This window comes from Motacilla alba, chromosome 3 (genome assembly GCF_015832195.1).
Source record: "Motacilla alba alba isolate MOTALB_02 chromosome 3, Motacilla_alba_V1.0_pri, whole genome shotgun sequence".
Classification (NCBI taxonomy): Eukaryota; Metazoa; Chordata; class Aves; order Passeriformes; family Motacillidae; genus Motacilla; species Motacilla alba.
In genome coordinates this window covers 18534614-18553030 of record NC_052018.1, presented here as the reverse complement: position 1 = coordinate 18553030, position 18417 = coordinate 18534614, and the positions used below count along the sequence as shown (strand labels likewise).

The following is an 18417-nucleotide window of genomic DNA, read 5'->3' as shown; positions in this document are numbered from 1 at the left end:
TAAATCCAAACCCTCAATGGAAGTGCAGATACTAATCAATATTCTGCCATTCCAGCAAATGAGGACTGAGTATATTCAGAAACACACCAAATCTGTTCTCCTTCCTGTTTCAGGTGGGGGCAGATGCACATTTAGGACTTGCTAAAAGTCAGCATTATCATTCACCCATGTGCATTCCCTGGAGCTGCTTCTGCAAAAGGGAAGCTACTACCTTTTGAAGTAAATACATTATTATTTCGCAACAAAGTTTAAAACAGTATTTTAAGAAGTTAGCAGCCCTCTTAAAAACAAAGTGTTAAGTGGCTATTACTATAATTTAAAAGAAGTGCAAAAAGAGAGTTTAATGGACATTTACAAACACTACTACGTGCCCATGCCACCCCTCCACTCTTTTCCAACATATTCAAGTGGATCTTAATCCCAATTACACAGATCCACATAGGACAATGTTACAGTTCACTATTTTTCAATCGTCCACCTTTCAATGCTTCTGGCATCACTTACTGAATAAACCCCACCATGCTGCTGCAGTCCTGACTTGTCAGAAGCTTCCAGCAAACCAGGTATAGGTCCTTCACAGCAATTTCATTTTACATACCACTTTCATCTTTATGTTCAATCATTCTTTATGGTCTTTCTTAATGAAAAACATGATCTATCACCCTTGATTGTTCTTCCTTCTCCCAAAATTTAAGCCAATTAATGCTAGCCTCCCAGTCTCTTTTTAAATAATTCTAAAATATATTTTGTATGTACATCAGTAATTTAGTATTTTAAAGTTAATTCTCAATCACCAATAGCTATACACACCTGACTGCACTATCTACAGGAACAAAGTTTTCATATTATTTTTTGCTGTCACTCTACTTCATTCCCCTGTGTTTAACCTTGAAACCTGAATGACAATGCTTCCTACACCACTGCCTGCAGACATTCACACTAAAGCTGGAGGAGCTGAAGTATCAGTGCCTGACAGGGTTTGCTCTTTGATCAGCTCAGGTGGTGCAAAGCCAGCTGCCTGCAGTTATTCTGTTGCCCAGGGAACAACAACTGAAGTGTGTACTTCCTAAATCTGCACAGGAGGCCCTTCTGCAGCATTGCCACAGCGGCTCGCGCTGTGCAAGGCTGAAGTGGTGAAGCTGCTATAGCTACAGCCCAGCTGGTGCCCATTAGTGCTCTCGGTATGACAGGAACAAGCAGCCAGTGCTCAGAACCCTCCTCCCTTCCACTGACAAACAGTTAGCACTCTTCCTTATTAATCAATGTGAACATTCTTCTTCAAGTTTAAAGAATTAAGAAATAAAACTAAAATTACTCGGGTATGCATATTTTGTTTCTAAAAAATAATATGCCTTTCAGCATTTTTAATCAATTAATAAAAAATTAAACTGTATTCTATTTATTCAACATCATGTCCTTCACAGGCAAAAAAAAGAGGTGGAAAACAGGCTATTTGTTTTCTGGGTTAGTAACTTCATCTTTTGTTCTAAAAGCCTGTGTAGTCCTCGATTTTACATTTCTTTTTGAAATACAGAGGATGAGATATATATGTAGGAATAATGAGCCACAAGGAGTTTAATTTTTCTTTCCATTATGTAAATGCACTTTTTAGCTACCAAAAACCAGACATTGATTTGATAAAAAAACCCACCAAACAAAACAAAACCAAAACAAACCCACAAAACATGGAAACACCGCAGCTCACTCTTTATCCTAACAGTAATTTATGTTTGCATTGCATATACAGATGCCCAAGGAAGTTTAGGAAGTTTTAAAAACCTCACCTGCTGCACACTAACACAGCTAGAACAATCTCAGAGTGTGCAAAGGCATGGGGTATGACATGGAGACAGGTGAACCCATCATTTCCTATGGAAGAACAGGAGACTGTGCTGAAAGCAGGCAGACAAATTGGAAAAGGCATCAATTGCACTTTTAATAGTCTTATGCTTCTTATGCTATCCCAAGGTGATTTGAGACAATGTTTCAGCACAGATCTTTTTTGCTGATATACTCTGCAGATATACATCTGTTTGAATTTACTGATTGCACTTTGGGAATTCTGCCATATGGGGACAGCCCAAGCAAAGAACTGCAACTATTGCTACGCCAATCAGCTGAACTCTGCTCTTCAGGCAGAATTTGGGTGCAATAATGTAAAAGCTGCAACGACAGTGAGAACCACACAAGCAAAAAGGTATTGGCTAGCCATATAAAAATAATTTGTGAGATTTAACTCTGTGCTGAGGAAAGCTGCACAGTATACCAATAAAACTTAACGAGGGATATTAACATGTTGGCTTCTATCATCACAAAGGCAAGCAGAGCTGAACAGCAACGTCCACATTGCTACTTTTACACACACAGTTGTCTCATGGAGTTACCGTGGCAGCTGCCAGTGAAATAAGGCGAAATGAAACCAATACACTTAAATTCCCACTTGATATTTCATAAAGTATTAAAAACTGCACTCCTTAACAAGATGATGGGAACTGCAGACCACTCATTCCCCTGTTGAATTGGCCACCTTAATAGACAGTTACATATTCAAGAGTACATCTACATAACCTCAAGCATTCCCATTCTACTCCTTAGGAGTTCCAAAGAAAAATATAACTTTTGTAGTAAGTCTGCCCCAAGCAGGACAAATGCTACTCCATCCAATACAAGCAGTTTACGTGGCTGCCTCAAGCTTGACGAACCAAGTTCTAACCACTAGATCAAGTGGAAAAGGTAGGTTCCCTACCCCTTACATCAGCCTTCCCTGGTCTCCACTAGGTAATTCCCCTCAATAGAAATCCAGATGTCTGGCCACAACCAACACACACAAATTTTCTCCCAGCAATAACTTGGGATTCAAAGCTTAGTTATCGAAATCATAATCTGCTGTATCTTTACATTAACTGGACATTTTGGGTAGTTAGCTTCCAGATGTGCTCACACATCAAGGAAAAGCAATTAATGGAAGAAAATGATAAACAACTACTAGCTAGATAGACTATTTTGAGATACACTCAGTTTTCTGTTCATTAGGTCAGTTACAAGTGCTACAATAAGAAAGGTATTTTTACTAATACAAGAAGATTAAGTTGTGGTTGGGATTTTCCTTAGTTCAAGGTATCAACAACTAGCACATCCAAAAATTCTAAAGAAAAAGACTAAGTATTGCCCTACGCTAGTCAGTAGTTTTCTCAACTTGAGGCTTTCAAACGATGCATCATGTTGTTAGTTGGCTGCTAATAACTATGCAGTTCTCATTTGTTTACACCGCAGAAACACTCACAGGAGAGAAACCCCATAGCATTTTTTTTACTGAACTCAAGTGGAGAAAGATATACAGCTCCTTCTTAAAAGGCTTATAATCTAAGCAAACTAATTATCAAAACATAACCAAATAGAAACAAACCCAGAAATACCTTGGCAGTCAAGGCATCAGGGACAGGATGGGATAAAATTCCTTTGACCAAGTACACCTTATGTTTATATCAAATACAGAATCTTAGTAGTGTGTACAATCTTGCTGGGACTAGAGGTATGGATCTTTAGGAGGGATGGATCAGAAAGGTGAGAGGGGAGAATCACTCTTTATGAACATCAGCAACTAGAGTGCATGGAGCTCCCAGCTCAAATGAGAGATTATGGTTTAGGATTAGAAGGTAGACCAAAGTGGCAAAACACAGTCGGTGTCTGCCAGAAGGATGAAACAAAGGATAACACAATCTTCTGACAAGAAGAAGGAGTTTCATATTTATAGTCTTGGTCCTTGTGTAGAACTTTAATAAGCTCAGTGTCTAGTGGAGGGGTCTTTGCTATCCTCAGGATTGGGGATCCCAGACTGCCAAGACCAGCAGCAAAGTCAAGTTCAGGAATATTTAAAGAAATTGGATCTTAGTAATGCATCCACAAGAAATGAGGAATGGACAATGTATTTATGAGGCCAGTTTCAATTAACTCTGAAAGGTCATGGTGCTGGAGAGAGGTTCCTGAGGACTTTGAGAAAGTAAATGGCATTCCTACATTTAAGATGAGGAAGAAGGATCTGTACACTAGTCAGTCTCCCCTTAGTCCCCAGAAAGGTGACAGATAAGGAGAATCTGAAAAACATTTCTAAACATAAGGTGACTGGGACTCCTCAGTACAGATTTATGAAGGAAACATGTCTGACACGTATGATTGCATTCTGCAGTGAAAATTAAATTAAAAACAGGGTTGGTAAAAATGGGGAAAGCAGTTGATGTTATTTACCTTTAACAAGCCTTTGGTCCATAACATCCTCACAGACAAATGAAGTACAGGAGGGTTGGGTTCAAAACTGGTTGTACTGCAATTCTCAAAGGGTTGTGGTCAGTGGCATAAAAGCCATCTGGAGCCAGTCACGACTGGTATGTCTCAGGAGCTGACAGTGTGGCCAGCACTGTTCAGCATCTTCATTAATGACCTCAGGGAACATCAGAGGGACAGAAACAGGCTGAAAAAACAGACCAACAGGTACCTCGAAGTTCAACAATGCTCTGAAGAAAGCGCCCTGAAGGTCATGGTGACAGCAATTTGAGTGTAAGGAACAGTGGAGAAGTGCTGTTAGTCTACTAGATGGCATGTGCACCCACAGTGGAATATCATAAAACTACGCTGAGCTGCAAAATAGTCTTTCTTCACAATATCAAAAAAGACAAATATTAACCTCAAATTCTCATACTTGCTGTAGCTGTCACTCAAATTGCTGCAGTAGCAGAAATGTCCTAAGTTTTATGTCTAATGGTCAGAAACATTGATGCTTGCTTGATGACATACACACACAAAAAAAAAAAACCTACCCCATACACACAAGAGAATTAAGGCTGGCAAACTATCACCTAGAATCAGGAGAAAAATCTCAAACTAAAATAGTCCTCAAAACATTTTAACATGGTTTGATAAGAGGACATGCAGATAATAGAATATGCTACAGAACTGATGCCATCATATAACTACAATAACTTAAGATTAGCTACTTTATAAAAAATTTATTATTTTTATAATTATTTAAAATATTGCTAGTACTTGAATTGTGATGTTGATAAGTCAGCAAGAGGGGGAAAAAAGAAGAAAAAAATCTTTATCATTCTCTTAAGGGTATGAAGCAAGAGACACTCCCTTGGCCTCCAGCTTTCCAAGAAGGATGGGATAATGGAAAATGAAAGCAGGCTATCTTTTCATGGTAGAAGGAACGTCACAAAACATGGAACGCAAAAAAGGTGAGGTTGCAAAACGTCTTAACATTTACTGGAAGGAACTTGCACAGTATACTTGGCTTCACTTGCATTATTTGGGAATAACTCTGAAGTCTAACACAAAACTAGTGTAATACAGAGAAAAGCAAGCCTTTAACTTTCACTTATGCAACAAAATCATTGCACAAGGACGCCTAAACACGAACTGTAAGAAATTACTGCAAAACGTTATTTACTGTAACAATAGCATTGACTGGAGATGGCAAAAGAACACATTCTCTTGCAGTCTTTTATATTAGTTGAGATCAGTATTTGAAAATAGAGTTTAAAAACTACTGCAAATTAGAGACAGAAAAACACTTTTGTTCTGAGAAAAAAAATTAAAAAGAGGAAGAGAATTAAACCTTCTAACAGTGAAGGAGAGAGCAGTCTGATAATTCAAGAGATTATCCCTCGGTGACAGCACTAATTCAGAAGCATTTTATCCACTTTCTGCATTTAAAGCACTCTTTTCAATATCATGACCATTCTGTTATACTTGAATTTCTGTCATTTTCTCTCCTCCCTCTTCTGACATTGATTTTCTTTTGCTTCATACCAAAAATGTTGCAATTATCCTGATAATCGCTGTCAAATAAAGATGAGATCCTAAATCAGGGGATAGCAAGGATCTCTGCTTCAAGTTAATTATATTATACATGGTCCATGTTCCCCCAGCTCTTAGATTTTTCACTGTGCATCTGCTCTTACACACTGGCTGAGACACTACTGAGCTTAACTCCTGCAGCAGTCTTACATGCAACTAAGATTATAGTACAGACTATGATATGAGAGCTGCGTTACCTCTCATCTGGACAGAACTCAATGTACCTCTATGCACACAGGCCTTCGAATTTGAACAGAATTAACATGGAAGAATTTCTCAAGCTGTTCATCACTTGTGGCATTTTTTCATCACGTGGATCAGATAGGCAACCATTTCATTTAAAACCTTAGTGCAAACTACCCGTAAAGAAACACTCAAATTACATATAACAGCTAGAATTCCTAGGAAAAAAAACATTAAAAGAACATTAGGAACACCAAGGACATTTATTTCTTCCTTCAAACTATGGGAATAAATCTTCTGTACATCCCACCACTACTGCTGAGACGAGGGAATATTTAAAGACACATTCCACTTCTGCTCCCATTTTAATGACTGTAGCATATCCCATGGCTGTACCAATGATTTCCCTACACAGAGCGCTTTCATTACAGCAAGGCAAAAGTGTCACCTGCTGTCTTTAATACTAAGCAGATGAAGCATCAGCAGCAGCATTATTTCCAGTATACTTACTGATCAATTTTCTCTGCAGAAAGTTTGGGTTTTTTTTAATACACGAGTTCACTGTGTCTAAGTGCAATGCACCAGACAGCCATAACTCATTGTAGATTTTTTGTTTTGAAATATGGACTTTAAAGGCAAACTATTTTCAACAAAATTAAATACCAGTTTTGTGTTTGTATGCTCTGAATAAATGCAAGCTATTTGTATGAAATCTTCATAGCCACTGCACCACAAGGCACCTATCTTGTTTGAAAAAAATCCAAGTGAAAACCAGGATGTGTGCACACGCATGCCTGCCTTCATGTAGAAATTTGCAGGTAACAGCTTTGTCCAGTCACACTTCCTTTTGCCCTCTGGTGGCTTTCTATGTCCCTACATGAAACGGAAGCGCAGAACCTATTTTTGTAGGAGTTTAGAAACACATTTGAACTGGGACAATAAATGTGTTTCCACATATGTTTCCATGGATTTGAATAAGAATTTGAATTCTTAGGAGAAGCAGGGGCAAGCACAAATACAAAAGATGACAGCAACAAAGAAACTTACTAATTACACTTTTAAATTTAGATTAGATAAAGATTCTTTTAAATTCAGTTTTACCTCTTCTTAGTGAAAAGAATTAATCTAGCTTTATCTCATGGATTTAAAACAAAGATTTATCTGAAAGGCCAAAGTTAAAACCAGAGGAAACATTCTACTGTGAGCTCTGAAACAGCATTGTAAGTGTAAGAGAGTCAACTACCTTGTCTTGCAGACCTGACACTTTCAGGTAATTTCATGCCATGGAAAAGGTGAGAATAGAAGGACTCAAAAGATGAGTTCCTCTGTTTGCAAAAGTTACTTAATGCAGGTAGAGAAGAACAGTTCAAGCCATCCCAATATGATGCTGTACTCTAAAGTGGTGGTTACAGTTCAGGTAAAAGCTCTTTATATCAAGACTCACAGTTTTCTGAGCCTTATGTGTAGCAGTAGATGAGGAAGTCAGCAAAACATCAACATCCTTACAAAGGGCACTGAGAATGAAAGAGAAGTTATTGTTTCACAGCTCCATGAAAACCTGATACGCCTTTCTATGAACTCAGAAATCATGAAGCTGGCAAACAACTCCAGCTCATGATCTCATTGAGCATTTGGTATCTGAAAGCAGATAGAAAAGAAGTGCCTTCTTCGGAAGAAGAACTAGTATGAATTAAGACAATTATCATCACTAGAAATTTCATTTTGCCTCAATGAATGCATGCACCTAACACCCAGTAATTAAACACTCTCTTCAAATTGAGCAGCATGAAGCTTTCACTTTAATTCATCAAGATTCTCTAGGAAGAACCTCCACAACACCTACTAATCCTTATCACAACAAAACCACCCCATAGCACCAGACACTGTAAAAATGCTATACAAAAAAAAGATAACTGTTGCAAAATATCCTCTTCCCTAGAAGGCTGAAATTATCTCTAAAATGATTACTCTTAATTTTGTGGAATAAACCACACAACATAACCAGAACAAAAATCAGCAGAACAAAAATTCTTAGCCAGATCTTCATACCATAATTTATTTCACCTACATCTTTATCATGTCTTTCATCTAATTTCTGAAGTACTTGCATGTTTCTCTTCAATACATTATCCCAAAACAGTCTCTATATTTTATAGAGGTCTGCAATGGAGAATGATGGCAGATATATATTTTTTTGGCAACTTGCTTAAAATAATGTCAGGTACAGGTCTCCAGCCCAGAGGCCAGAAAGCACAATCAAGCTGAATTTTTTTGCAGGCTAAGTTAAAAGAAGGAGGCTACACTCCAGCTACTCAATTTCTTGGACTACATCTGGGCATCATCATCTGAAAGTACACTGTAAATTGGCCCACGCCAAAACTGCTCAGGGAGCACCTCCATAGTTTAAGAGTAGGCTCTACTCCAAGTCAGTCACTAGGTCAATGCCATGGCCCTGTTCCAAGTTATCAGAATACATATATAACCTTATAATAGCCTATTATCCTGAGATTATTTATTTAACTCTACAGGTTACAATTTCCAGCAAAAATTTTCATTATAGCAATGAAAATTGCTTTAAAAAAACAACCAAGCAAACAAAAATAAAACCCCAACAAACATGCAGTCAGCTGACTGATCCAAAACCCAATTATTCAACATTAAGACTTTCACAGCCAGCAGGTTCTATCCCTCACAAACAACCAGGTAAGGGTTGTATTCTTTAATTGTTTTCAGTCTTGATGCAGCTCACACACACACACTTTTCACTTTGGCTTCCACCCTACCTGACATCATTAGAGTAAATCATTCCAAACATCAGATTTTAATGCTGTTCTTTTTATCACCTATATCATGACATACCAATTTTCAGGTTTTCAATTACATAAAAGTACTCTTGTGGTTGTGAAAATACCCTTGCAACCCAATTCACAATTGCCTAAACAATCAGCATAACCATTCTGTTTAGTTTGCTGGCACAGCTGAAAACGGGTAAAAGAGAAGTTTAAGTCTCTAGACCACTGCTCATCTCACAGGAAGAAACATTGTTGGATCTAACTTTTAGTTAAGACTTAGGAAATTATTTCACCAATCCTTTCAGTAAATGCCACAGAAAGGAAGGAAAATAGCAGAAGTTGCCACAGATAAAGAAGAAATAAAATGCAAAACAAGAAATGCTAATCAAAAACCAAAACATGCAGATATTTAACCACAACAATAGATTTTTGTATGGACAGAGACTAAATCTCTGCTAACACCTAAGGATCTTATCTCTAACATGTCTCAAGCCTCCCACTGACTGACTGTCCAAAAGCTATTTTATCGTATCATAACCTCCTTGTATTCTCACATATCCCTTGGCTGGTTTTGGGATCTCCTTTCTCAGATCTCCTTATTTCTCCAACTCTACCATTGCCTTAATTTCCTCACTTTGTCATTCAGCAAGCACTTCCCCTACCAGACCTGTGACAGCAACAGTACAATTGTCTACAATTATGCTGTGAGACATGGTCCTTTACTCCTGCACCCAGGGTAGCTGCATACAATCACAGCCTAAAAATTCACCTTTGCAATAATGGAGACCACTACCCATCTGGACATTCAGCAGGCAAACTATTTTCGACCTATGCAGAATTTTCAGTCTGGATCATTTTCCTATTTCCTCCCCTTTATGTCCCCATCATGTCATGCAAACCCACCAGCAGTTTGCCTTAAACCTTGACTTCTCAAACAATTTTACCATTGCTAAGTTTCTGTAGAACATGTAACAGAACACAGTAACTAGACAAGTAGCTGGCCATTACACAGTATCAAAACCCAAACAACCCACTAGTTTCTTTGCTGACATGCTAAATAGATTCATCTGTGTCTCAGAGCAATGCACAAATCTGGGGGTTAATTCTAACTTATAGGATATAATGAAAGCTATATTCAGGTTTTGCAAATAATGCTGTATAATATGTATAATATAATATATATATGTATAATGTATATTTATATGTAATTATATATATTAATTATAAATAATTACAATTATATTATAATTACATTTATAAAACATTATTTTAGAATGACAGCTTTCCCTAAATTCATCACCATGATCATTCATTTCAACCTCTTTACCTAGTATTCTGGTCCACAGAGGCCAGATCCAAGACTCACTCAAAAAGAAGCCATCCATTGCTGGCAAACTGGTAAATGGCTGCAGAACTCCTTAAACAGCTTACAGAAAAATCCTCCTGAATTCCCCATTCCTTTAATGATGTAGCTGAAGTTGACTTTTTAAGTCCACAGGAAACAGTCTGCCTCCATTTTAACAGTATCCCAAAACAGCAGGTGAGAGACAGGGAGGGATGTATAAACAAGGCAACAGATTACATATAAGTTCTGTATTAAACAAAGCAAATTCAAGGCATGACTCCCCCAGCCCCCAAACCCACATAAACCTGCACCCACCACTGCACATACACCTAACTTGGAAATTTTTCAAACACCTCATAACAGTGTATGATAAGCTGGAATGACAAAAAGGGCATCATCAACATTTTTCCAAGTATAACCAACATCATATTAATCATTGTATCAATGTAGGGATCCAAATTTTTTCAGCCATTTCTAGAGCTGAGGATTCCATCATCTACTTTACACACAAAAATTATTAAACACACCCTAGCCCATTGACTGTTGGCATTTCTTGTTGCCTCAGAACATTATTAAAAGTCCATGAAATGGCTTTCTGAATTCCCCTCCTATAGCCTGAAAGGTGAGCAATATTGAGACTGCATACAGATAATTTTCCAATGGAGTCTAGCACTTTGTCAGATCTCCACTGTTCTAGCACCCAAGAGATTCCCTTTTAGTGTAAATTACAGGGTTTTGTCATTTCACTTTTTCACAATTAAAAAATTATCCTAGAATAGGCTAGGATGCTCTTCTGAATAATGAAGCAAGCTTCTTTCAAACTTGCAGTAGGAATATACATGTGAAATGATATTCCCCTTAGCAGTTGAAGAGAGTGCTTGGTTAGTTACCAACTTCTTGAAAACTAATATATCTTCATTTTTTAACTTATTATATTTAATGTACCATTATTCTCCTTGGTTCATATCATTATTTGGAGGGTACATTCTTGACCCTCAACCCACCCCATAATTCCTCTTTTCTGATATTTAAGTGTGGATTTCTACTAAGAAATGCTATGATCTCCTTTATTACTTTGTCACCTTTCTTACTCACTTCTTAGAAGTGCCACTTCTGTCCAATTTTAATTTAATGAAAGTAATAAAACAGAGAATAGTCAACTGACTACAACTAGTCAGAACAGCAAAAAAGAAGAGAGGTGTAAAGTTCCTGGAATTGTTCTGACTGGAATTTTCCACTAAATACAGCATCCTCCATTTTAATTCTGGGCTACTGTAAAGCAAACTATGATTTCCGCTTTGCTGAACATAACTTTAGTATATTAATAAGTAACATAGGCAAACAAACACATGTTCAGAGATTAGGCATTAAACAAATTACAATGCAACTGTAGCACTCTAGCTTATAGTCACTTTTATTATCATCACCCAAAAATGATCCCTAAAACTGCATTGCTCTCTTAGGAATCCAACCTTTTTTTTTTTTAAGACCTAATCTGCCTCATACTGAACTTTAACAATCTCATTTAACTTCTAAAGCTAGAAGACTACCAAACTCATTTCTCCCCTTGATTTTTACCTGCTTTAAAGCTGTCAGTAACAATCTTATTCTCTTCAAGAGGAAAAAAAAAAAAAACACACCCCTGTTTTAATTCAGTTGATTTGAGTAGTAGAAGAGAAAAATAATGCATCAACATTTCACAAAACTGACTAATAGTTCTTGAGTTCTTCTGGTTACCTCAGATATTAATTTTACAAAGCCTTCTTCCCCTGCCACTAAGATATTCAGACTGTAATCCTTCTTTTCTCCTCTTAGCTTCGTTCATATATTTATGCACTTTCTCTCTTCACCTAGGGAACCTGTGATAAAATACAACATTCCTAATTCTCACAACATCAATTAGCTGCCAAACACATTTGCAAAAAGAGGAGCTACTTCTCAGCGTTTCCTGAAGACACATCCTGTCTCTGAGCAATGTCAGTTACACCAGGATGGTCTTAATACATTTCTAGCACAAAATATTGGTGAGTTAGAAATGCGTAGCACAGGCAAGTGCTGCGCTGCCAGCATAGCAAATTCCTGATCTTTTCTAGAGGTTGGACAAGGTTATACATAACTAGTAAGTCTAACACTTGAGAATAAAATCATCCTATAATATCAGTCGTAACAGTATAAAATTTCCTAAGCGGCATATTCATGATTGGCAAGGGGGGGAAACCACTACAACCGAGGCAGGAACTGAATTTAATAAGTTCTCTCTTTGTAATTATGTGATTAAGTCAGTATTTTTGAAGTGTGTGTATGGGGGGGGGGCATGAGGGGAGACAGAGTTCCACAATTTTTTCCTTATATTAAGACAAAATGTCCTAGAAAATGGAATTTCTGGTTAATATCCAAAGACACAATTGTTCCAATGCTACTGGAACCACTATTATTCTAGTTGATGTCATAATTGAGAATGCATCATTAATAAAGCCTCGTATTTTTTCAATGTCAAAATTAGACAAAGTTGTAAATACTGATGCTAACAAAAAAAGGCTGTTTCCCTCATTTTGACTTCAGAGTCAGGAAGGTCCTTTTTAAAACTTAATTGTGCATTGATACTCTAGTAAAATATCTTTAACAAAGAATACAGAGCACCATTTTATTTAACTTTACTGACTGTTCAGAGAATATTGTTCCCAAATTAGATATTCAGCAAGGATTTAAATTTTCCTGTGACTTCTTGTGAACAAGAAAATTATCTGAGCCATCTTATTTTTACTTTTTAGAGAGATGTTCTTTTCTTGAAATCGTAGAATTGAAAGATACACAGAATCAATGTCGGTAAATAGTAAATATTCTGATGGACTTTATGTAAAAGGACAGTAAAGCCAAAAATAAGAGTGGAGAGTCTGCATCCAATGATGGAAATGTGCTATACTTGGAACTTTTGACATATTTTGCCTAGAGTTTCTAAAAGCAAAAGCCCGTCTCAAAACAATGAGTGAATTGTGGTTGCTGCAAGTTTAGTCATTCAGCGGCAAAAAATCTGATTTCATCAAAAGTAAGCACTTAAAGAAAATAATCTAGTAGACAACAAGGAAATTATTTTTATTGATGTAGAAGCATAGCAATTATGACTCATAAGTACATGAGTTTGTTCTTCATTAGGTGTGATAAATAAATTTTAAGTTCTATCTCTTTATGCCTCTTTCACTTACAAGTCAAGGACAAGTAAAAATATTTCACATAGTCCGTGAAGGTAGAAGAAAAATAAAATCGTGCTCCCAGAGAGTGACAAGGCCAGATTGTTTCTACTTCTGAATGAGGTTTCCTACCTGTATGTTTCAGGAGAAAACAATCCATACACACTTACATATCCACACATATGGGAAAAAAACCTTCCGATTTAAGCATGATGGTGTGAGACTTTACAGAAGTAATTAAATACTATCTTTAAAAGAAAAAAAAAACAAAACAAAAAAAACAACAAAATAGCAACAACAGAACCAAATCAAGTGCAGGAACTTCCCCATTTAAGAGGATTTTTTTGAGTTATGATTAAGCCTTCTGGTATATCAATTCAAGGCTTCTCTCAACCAGAGCAGTAAAAACTTCCAAGCAACAACAACACTCTTCTCAAACACACAGAGATGCCTTAAACTTTGTTTGAACCTTGACTCCAGAGACAACTCATTATTACCAGCCGAACGCACACACCCATTTTCCATGCAGAATTCTTAGCACTCAGAAGAAATTACCAAAAAGCTTTGCATATTACATTATTTTGCTAAGTTTTATCCCCTCATGAAAAAAGAGAAGCAAACCAGCACCCCATTTGTATTTCAAAACATAGAGCAAGATTGCTAGTGTCATCTGTGACTTTCAGGCAGCAGTATTAACTATCAATTAGTCAAGTAAAAAATAAACAAGAGTCTCAATGTCTAAATAATGTAGCAGGGGATCATAACTGGATACCATGGAAAGATTTTCACTGCATTTGAAAAAAAATTAATATTCCCCAAACTTCCTATATAAAAGGCAAATTCCTCTTAATAAAAATCAAAGATCAGCACAGCTGTGAAAAAGTGCTCTTCTATTTGCACCTACAGCATCTTTTTTCATACATCAGTTATGATAACTCTTTGCCAATATGCAAGAGTAAAAGGAAACTCAGTATCTTTCCCAATATAAAAGAGGAAATTCCACCCTATTCTATTAGCTTAGCCAGTGAGCTAAGAAATGAAAAACATACGTAATTCCACTTCTTTTCAATGCCACATTTTATCACTTCTTTCAGCAACTTCAAAAACAGCTATTAACAATGGACACATCTCACATTTCTTCAATCTCCCAGTTTCAACAACTTTCAAATCTTGACGGAAGTGCTGGGGCCAGACATAAGGGAAGGGCACAATACTTACAGGTTTTCCTGAAAGCATCATGTCATTTGACTTGTAGTTCAATGAGAAAATGAGTTGAGTCTTTTTAAAACAACAAAGAAATGCAATACATTAAGAGTTGTAAAGGTTTTGATTGCTTAATTTGGCTGCATTACTGCTTGGAATAAGTTGTCTGCTGAACTCAGTATTCCTTATTACAGAACCCCACACTGTGTGCTTTCAGTTCTATATATTGCTATTTAGAGTCAGTAATCACCATTTGAGAATGAGAACTTGTTTTCTGCAGAATGTTAATGGATGATAATTCTAAAGTAAGATGCATGAAGAATAAACAAAAGAGCTTAATATTAAGGAATCAGATAAACTAAATCTAGAACACAAATAATCTGGAATAGAAAACATTCATGTAATTTATTAGGTCCAATAAAGGAAATTGGAAATCTCACAGAAAGGCTCTCAATCAAAATGCCCACAATCATTTCAATGGAAAAAAAAATCTACTTAATGTATCTTCTATCATTGATTTTAAAAAATCACCTAAGATTTGTGAAAGAAATTCAAATTTAAGCAGTTTTCTTTCAATCCACAAGAACTAGGAGAAATAGGCAATCCTGGAATCCTCTCCCTAGTATAATCAGAAGGCTGAACAACAGGAGCACACATCTCTACAGCTGTTCACAGATGTACAAAGCCTGAAACTCACTCTGTAATTGTTATAGTCTTGGACTGCATTTCCATTAAAGAACAGACAAATATTGACTAGATGAAATAATATTTATTTCAAATGACACCTCCGATTTCTTGTCAGAGAGAAAAATCACCCCCAAGTGACGCAAGTGGATTTCTCAAGCCTCATGACAGAAAATCTTCACACCTGCCTCACTCAGGAATTGCACAGAGACCCTTAATCTCAATAGTTGTGCACTTATGGTAAGGTTAGGCAAGGAACATTCCTACTGAGGAAACATTTAGATAAGAAGCTGTAGCTCTCTGTAGGCATACCTGCATTTCACATAAGAAAAATGACATTATATACAAACTTCATCCACAGCTTTAAGTAAATCTTGATGCCAGCACATTTTGAAAGACATTTACTTGCACTTTCAAAAGCAAACATCAATACAAATTATGCTTAAAGTAACAGGAATATATTTTATTTGCCATGCTTTGCATTCATCAGCCAAACATAAGGTTCATTTTGCTGCTTTTCTTAAAATGAATGCAGAAATTGACTTCTGACCAAGATAATCTCAGGATATGACACAAATAAAGTATAAGTAAAAGCATTGCCGAGTTTTTTTAGAAATGCTTGAGTTGATAATTCCAACTGAAAGTGTCTACACCTAGCTAGAGGTTTGAATTTTACACATTGAAAAATACCAAAGCACTTGTACAAGCTGAGCATATTTAAAAAGGACTTACTTTTATTGTAGCAGGTTGCAAGTACACCTTTATCAGCAGGACTTGTACTAATGTGCCAAATTTCACCCACTTGATGAAGGAGAACATTTTTGTTTATAATGTTATTTTCATCATCAAAATCTATGATGTGAATCTGCAAATACAATAAAATAGAACATTAGGATTTCAAATGTTTTCCTGTGGGTCTTAATTATACATATTGACTAAACAGAACAATTTAATGAGATTTTTATAACCAATATCTACTTTAATTAATTGTTATAGTAACAATTTACTGTATCATTGATTTCATGCAGGATTAACTTTTTTAGGAAAACACAAGCAATTTCCCTGTTTGAGGAAATACCATGCTTATTCTCAATTTTCAACTTAAAGCTTGAAGGCGATTTTTCATTTTATGGCTAATAGTAAATAAGCCATGTATTACAATTCAATGCTTCTTATAGCAATAAACAAAAATAACATTACAATCCTTAGTCTAAATGTCTGCACCAATTCTGTATCCAAATCATCTATTTCAAATCACCTACAAAGAAAGGAGAGAGAGAGAAAAGACTCTTCTTTGAAGCAAGTACTTTACACTCAGTAAGAAACTTTGACAATTCACTTTAGCAGTCACATATCACTACCAAGATACAAATCAACTTGTTTCATACTATATGGAAACAAAGTACTGAAAGATGAAGAGAAACAATAATATTTAAAAATATAGAGAATATTTTTAAAAGACAGAACTAAGTTTGTTTTTTATTATTTTCATTTTTGTTTGTTGCAGGTTTCTTTGCTATGTTTTTTAAGAGGTCTATCATTTTTCCCTCCTTTTTTTAGTCAGCTGTTTTTCTATAGTTGCTGCAGAAATACAAGGAATTTAGGAAGATTTTAGCCTGGCATAATGTACAGAAGGAACTTTACTCATGGTACTAACTCCCCTAAGGTCAACAGTGGACAAATAAATTTAGAAGACTCACAAATTTTGAAGAACTGTATCCTCATTAAAAGTTAATTTTCAAAGTTGGGTGAACAATGAAGAGGGAAAAAAAAGCCAAGAGTTATCCTATCATCATGACTGAATCAAGTTAACTAAATTAACTACTGAATCACTGCAAAAATCTTAGCTATGCAGAAATACAGAAGATTTTCTTAAAATACAGAAGCAGCAATATAGGTCTCAACACTATTATTTTTAAAGGGGATGAGTTTACACATTACCTTTTATTTTATTGCCCAAACAGTCATCAGAAACTCCTTCTTCAAATACAATCCTGCACCACATCTCATATATTATTCTTCCATTTTGTCATCCCAGCCATAGAACTGCCTCTGCAGTTGATTAGCAAGTTGAATTTTGAGACAACAACAATTTGCTGCCTTGAACCTAGGAATCTATTCAAGAATCAGAACTCTTTCCATCTACCCTAACAACTGCATATCCATCTTAGAGTGACAAAAAAAGATCACTTTAACCTCATACCTTGTTTTTGTTCGGAGTCTCCTTGGGCAGCTTAGGCCAAGTTTCTCACCCAAGAAAGTGAACCACAAATGTAACCCTCATTTCCTACAGTCACACACATCTCTTCCCACACTAAGCCGGTTGAAAATCACTCAGCACATAAGGAAGTGCTCTTTACCCCACCTGAAGCCCTTTGAAGGCACAGATCACCAACCTCTCTCTGCTGTTACATTTCCGATTCAGCTGACAACACAGACAGCTCTAAACCGGTGGAACACACAGGTAGCTCACGAAAGGTCCAGATTGAGATTTTTGGGAAATATGAAATTTAATTCTTATGCAGCAGTTTTGTTTACATCTTGTGAATTGAAAAATTACATCTTTCACAGCTATGCCAGCCAATCAACACTACCTAGCAGAATAAGTTGATCAGCAGAACAGAAAGAACTGCAAAAATTCCCCCAATGGTTTTTTTTGCTAAGAATCTTCCTGTTGATTTGAGTACATGATATATGGAATAGTCACTTCCCTAAATACTAAGGACAACAGAAATGTCATAGAAAGTATTTTAACACCAAATATTGTACACCACTATGTACATCATTTAACCATGTCCTCCAGTGCCATATTCACACTTTGAGCTCTTCCAGGGAGGATGACTTTACCATTTCCCTGGGTATTCTTTTCCAATGCTTTATAATCCTTTCCATGAAAACACTTTTCCTAATATCCAGCCTAAACTTCTCCTGGTGTAACTTAAGGCTATTTCCTCTCACCTGTCCTGCCTGGGAGAGGAGAGTGACCCCCACCTGGCACAACCTCCTTTCAGGCAGCTGTAGGCAGTGATAAGATCCCCCACCCCTCCCCCAGCCTCCTTTTCTCCAGATTAAACAACCCCAGCTCCCTCAGCTGCTCCTCATGACAGCTGTGCTCCAGACCCATCACTTTTCTCTGGTCTCTCACACTCCAGCACCTCAAAGCCTT

The 18417-nt window shown here is 36.6% G+C and overlaps 1 protein-coding gene across 1 annotated transcript in view; it reads right to left on the bottom strand.

Moving 5' to 3' along the window:
* Positions 1–18417, bottom strand: part of EIPR1 (EARP complex and GARP complex interacting protein 1) — a 75535-nt gene that overhangs the window by 45771 nt on the left and 11347 nt on the right. Inside the window, exon 3 of the mRNA XM_038133520.1 lies at positions 15984–16116. Within this exon, the coding sequence (XP_037989448.1) occupies positions 15984–16116 (133 nt within the window). The remainder of the gene's footprint in view (positions 1–15983; positions 16117–18417) is intronic.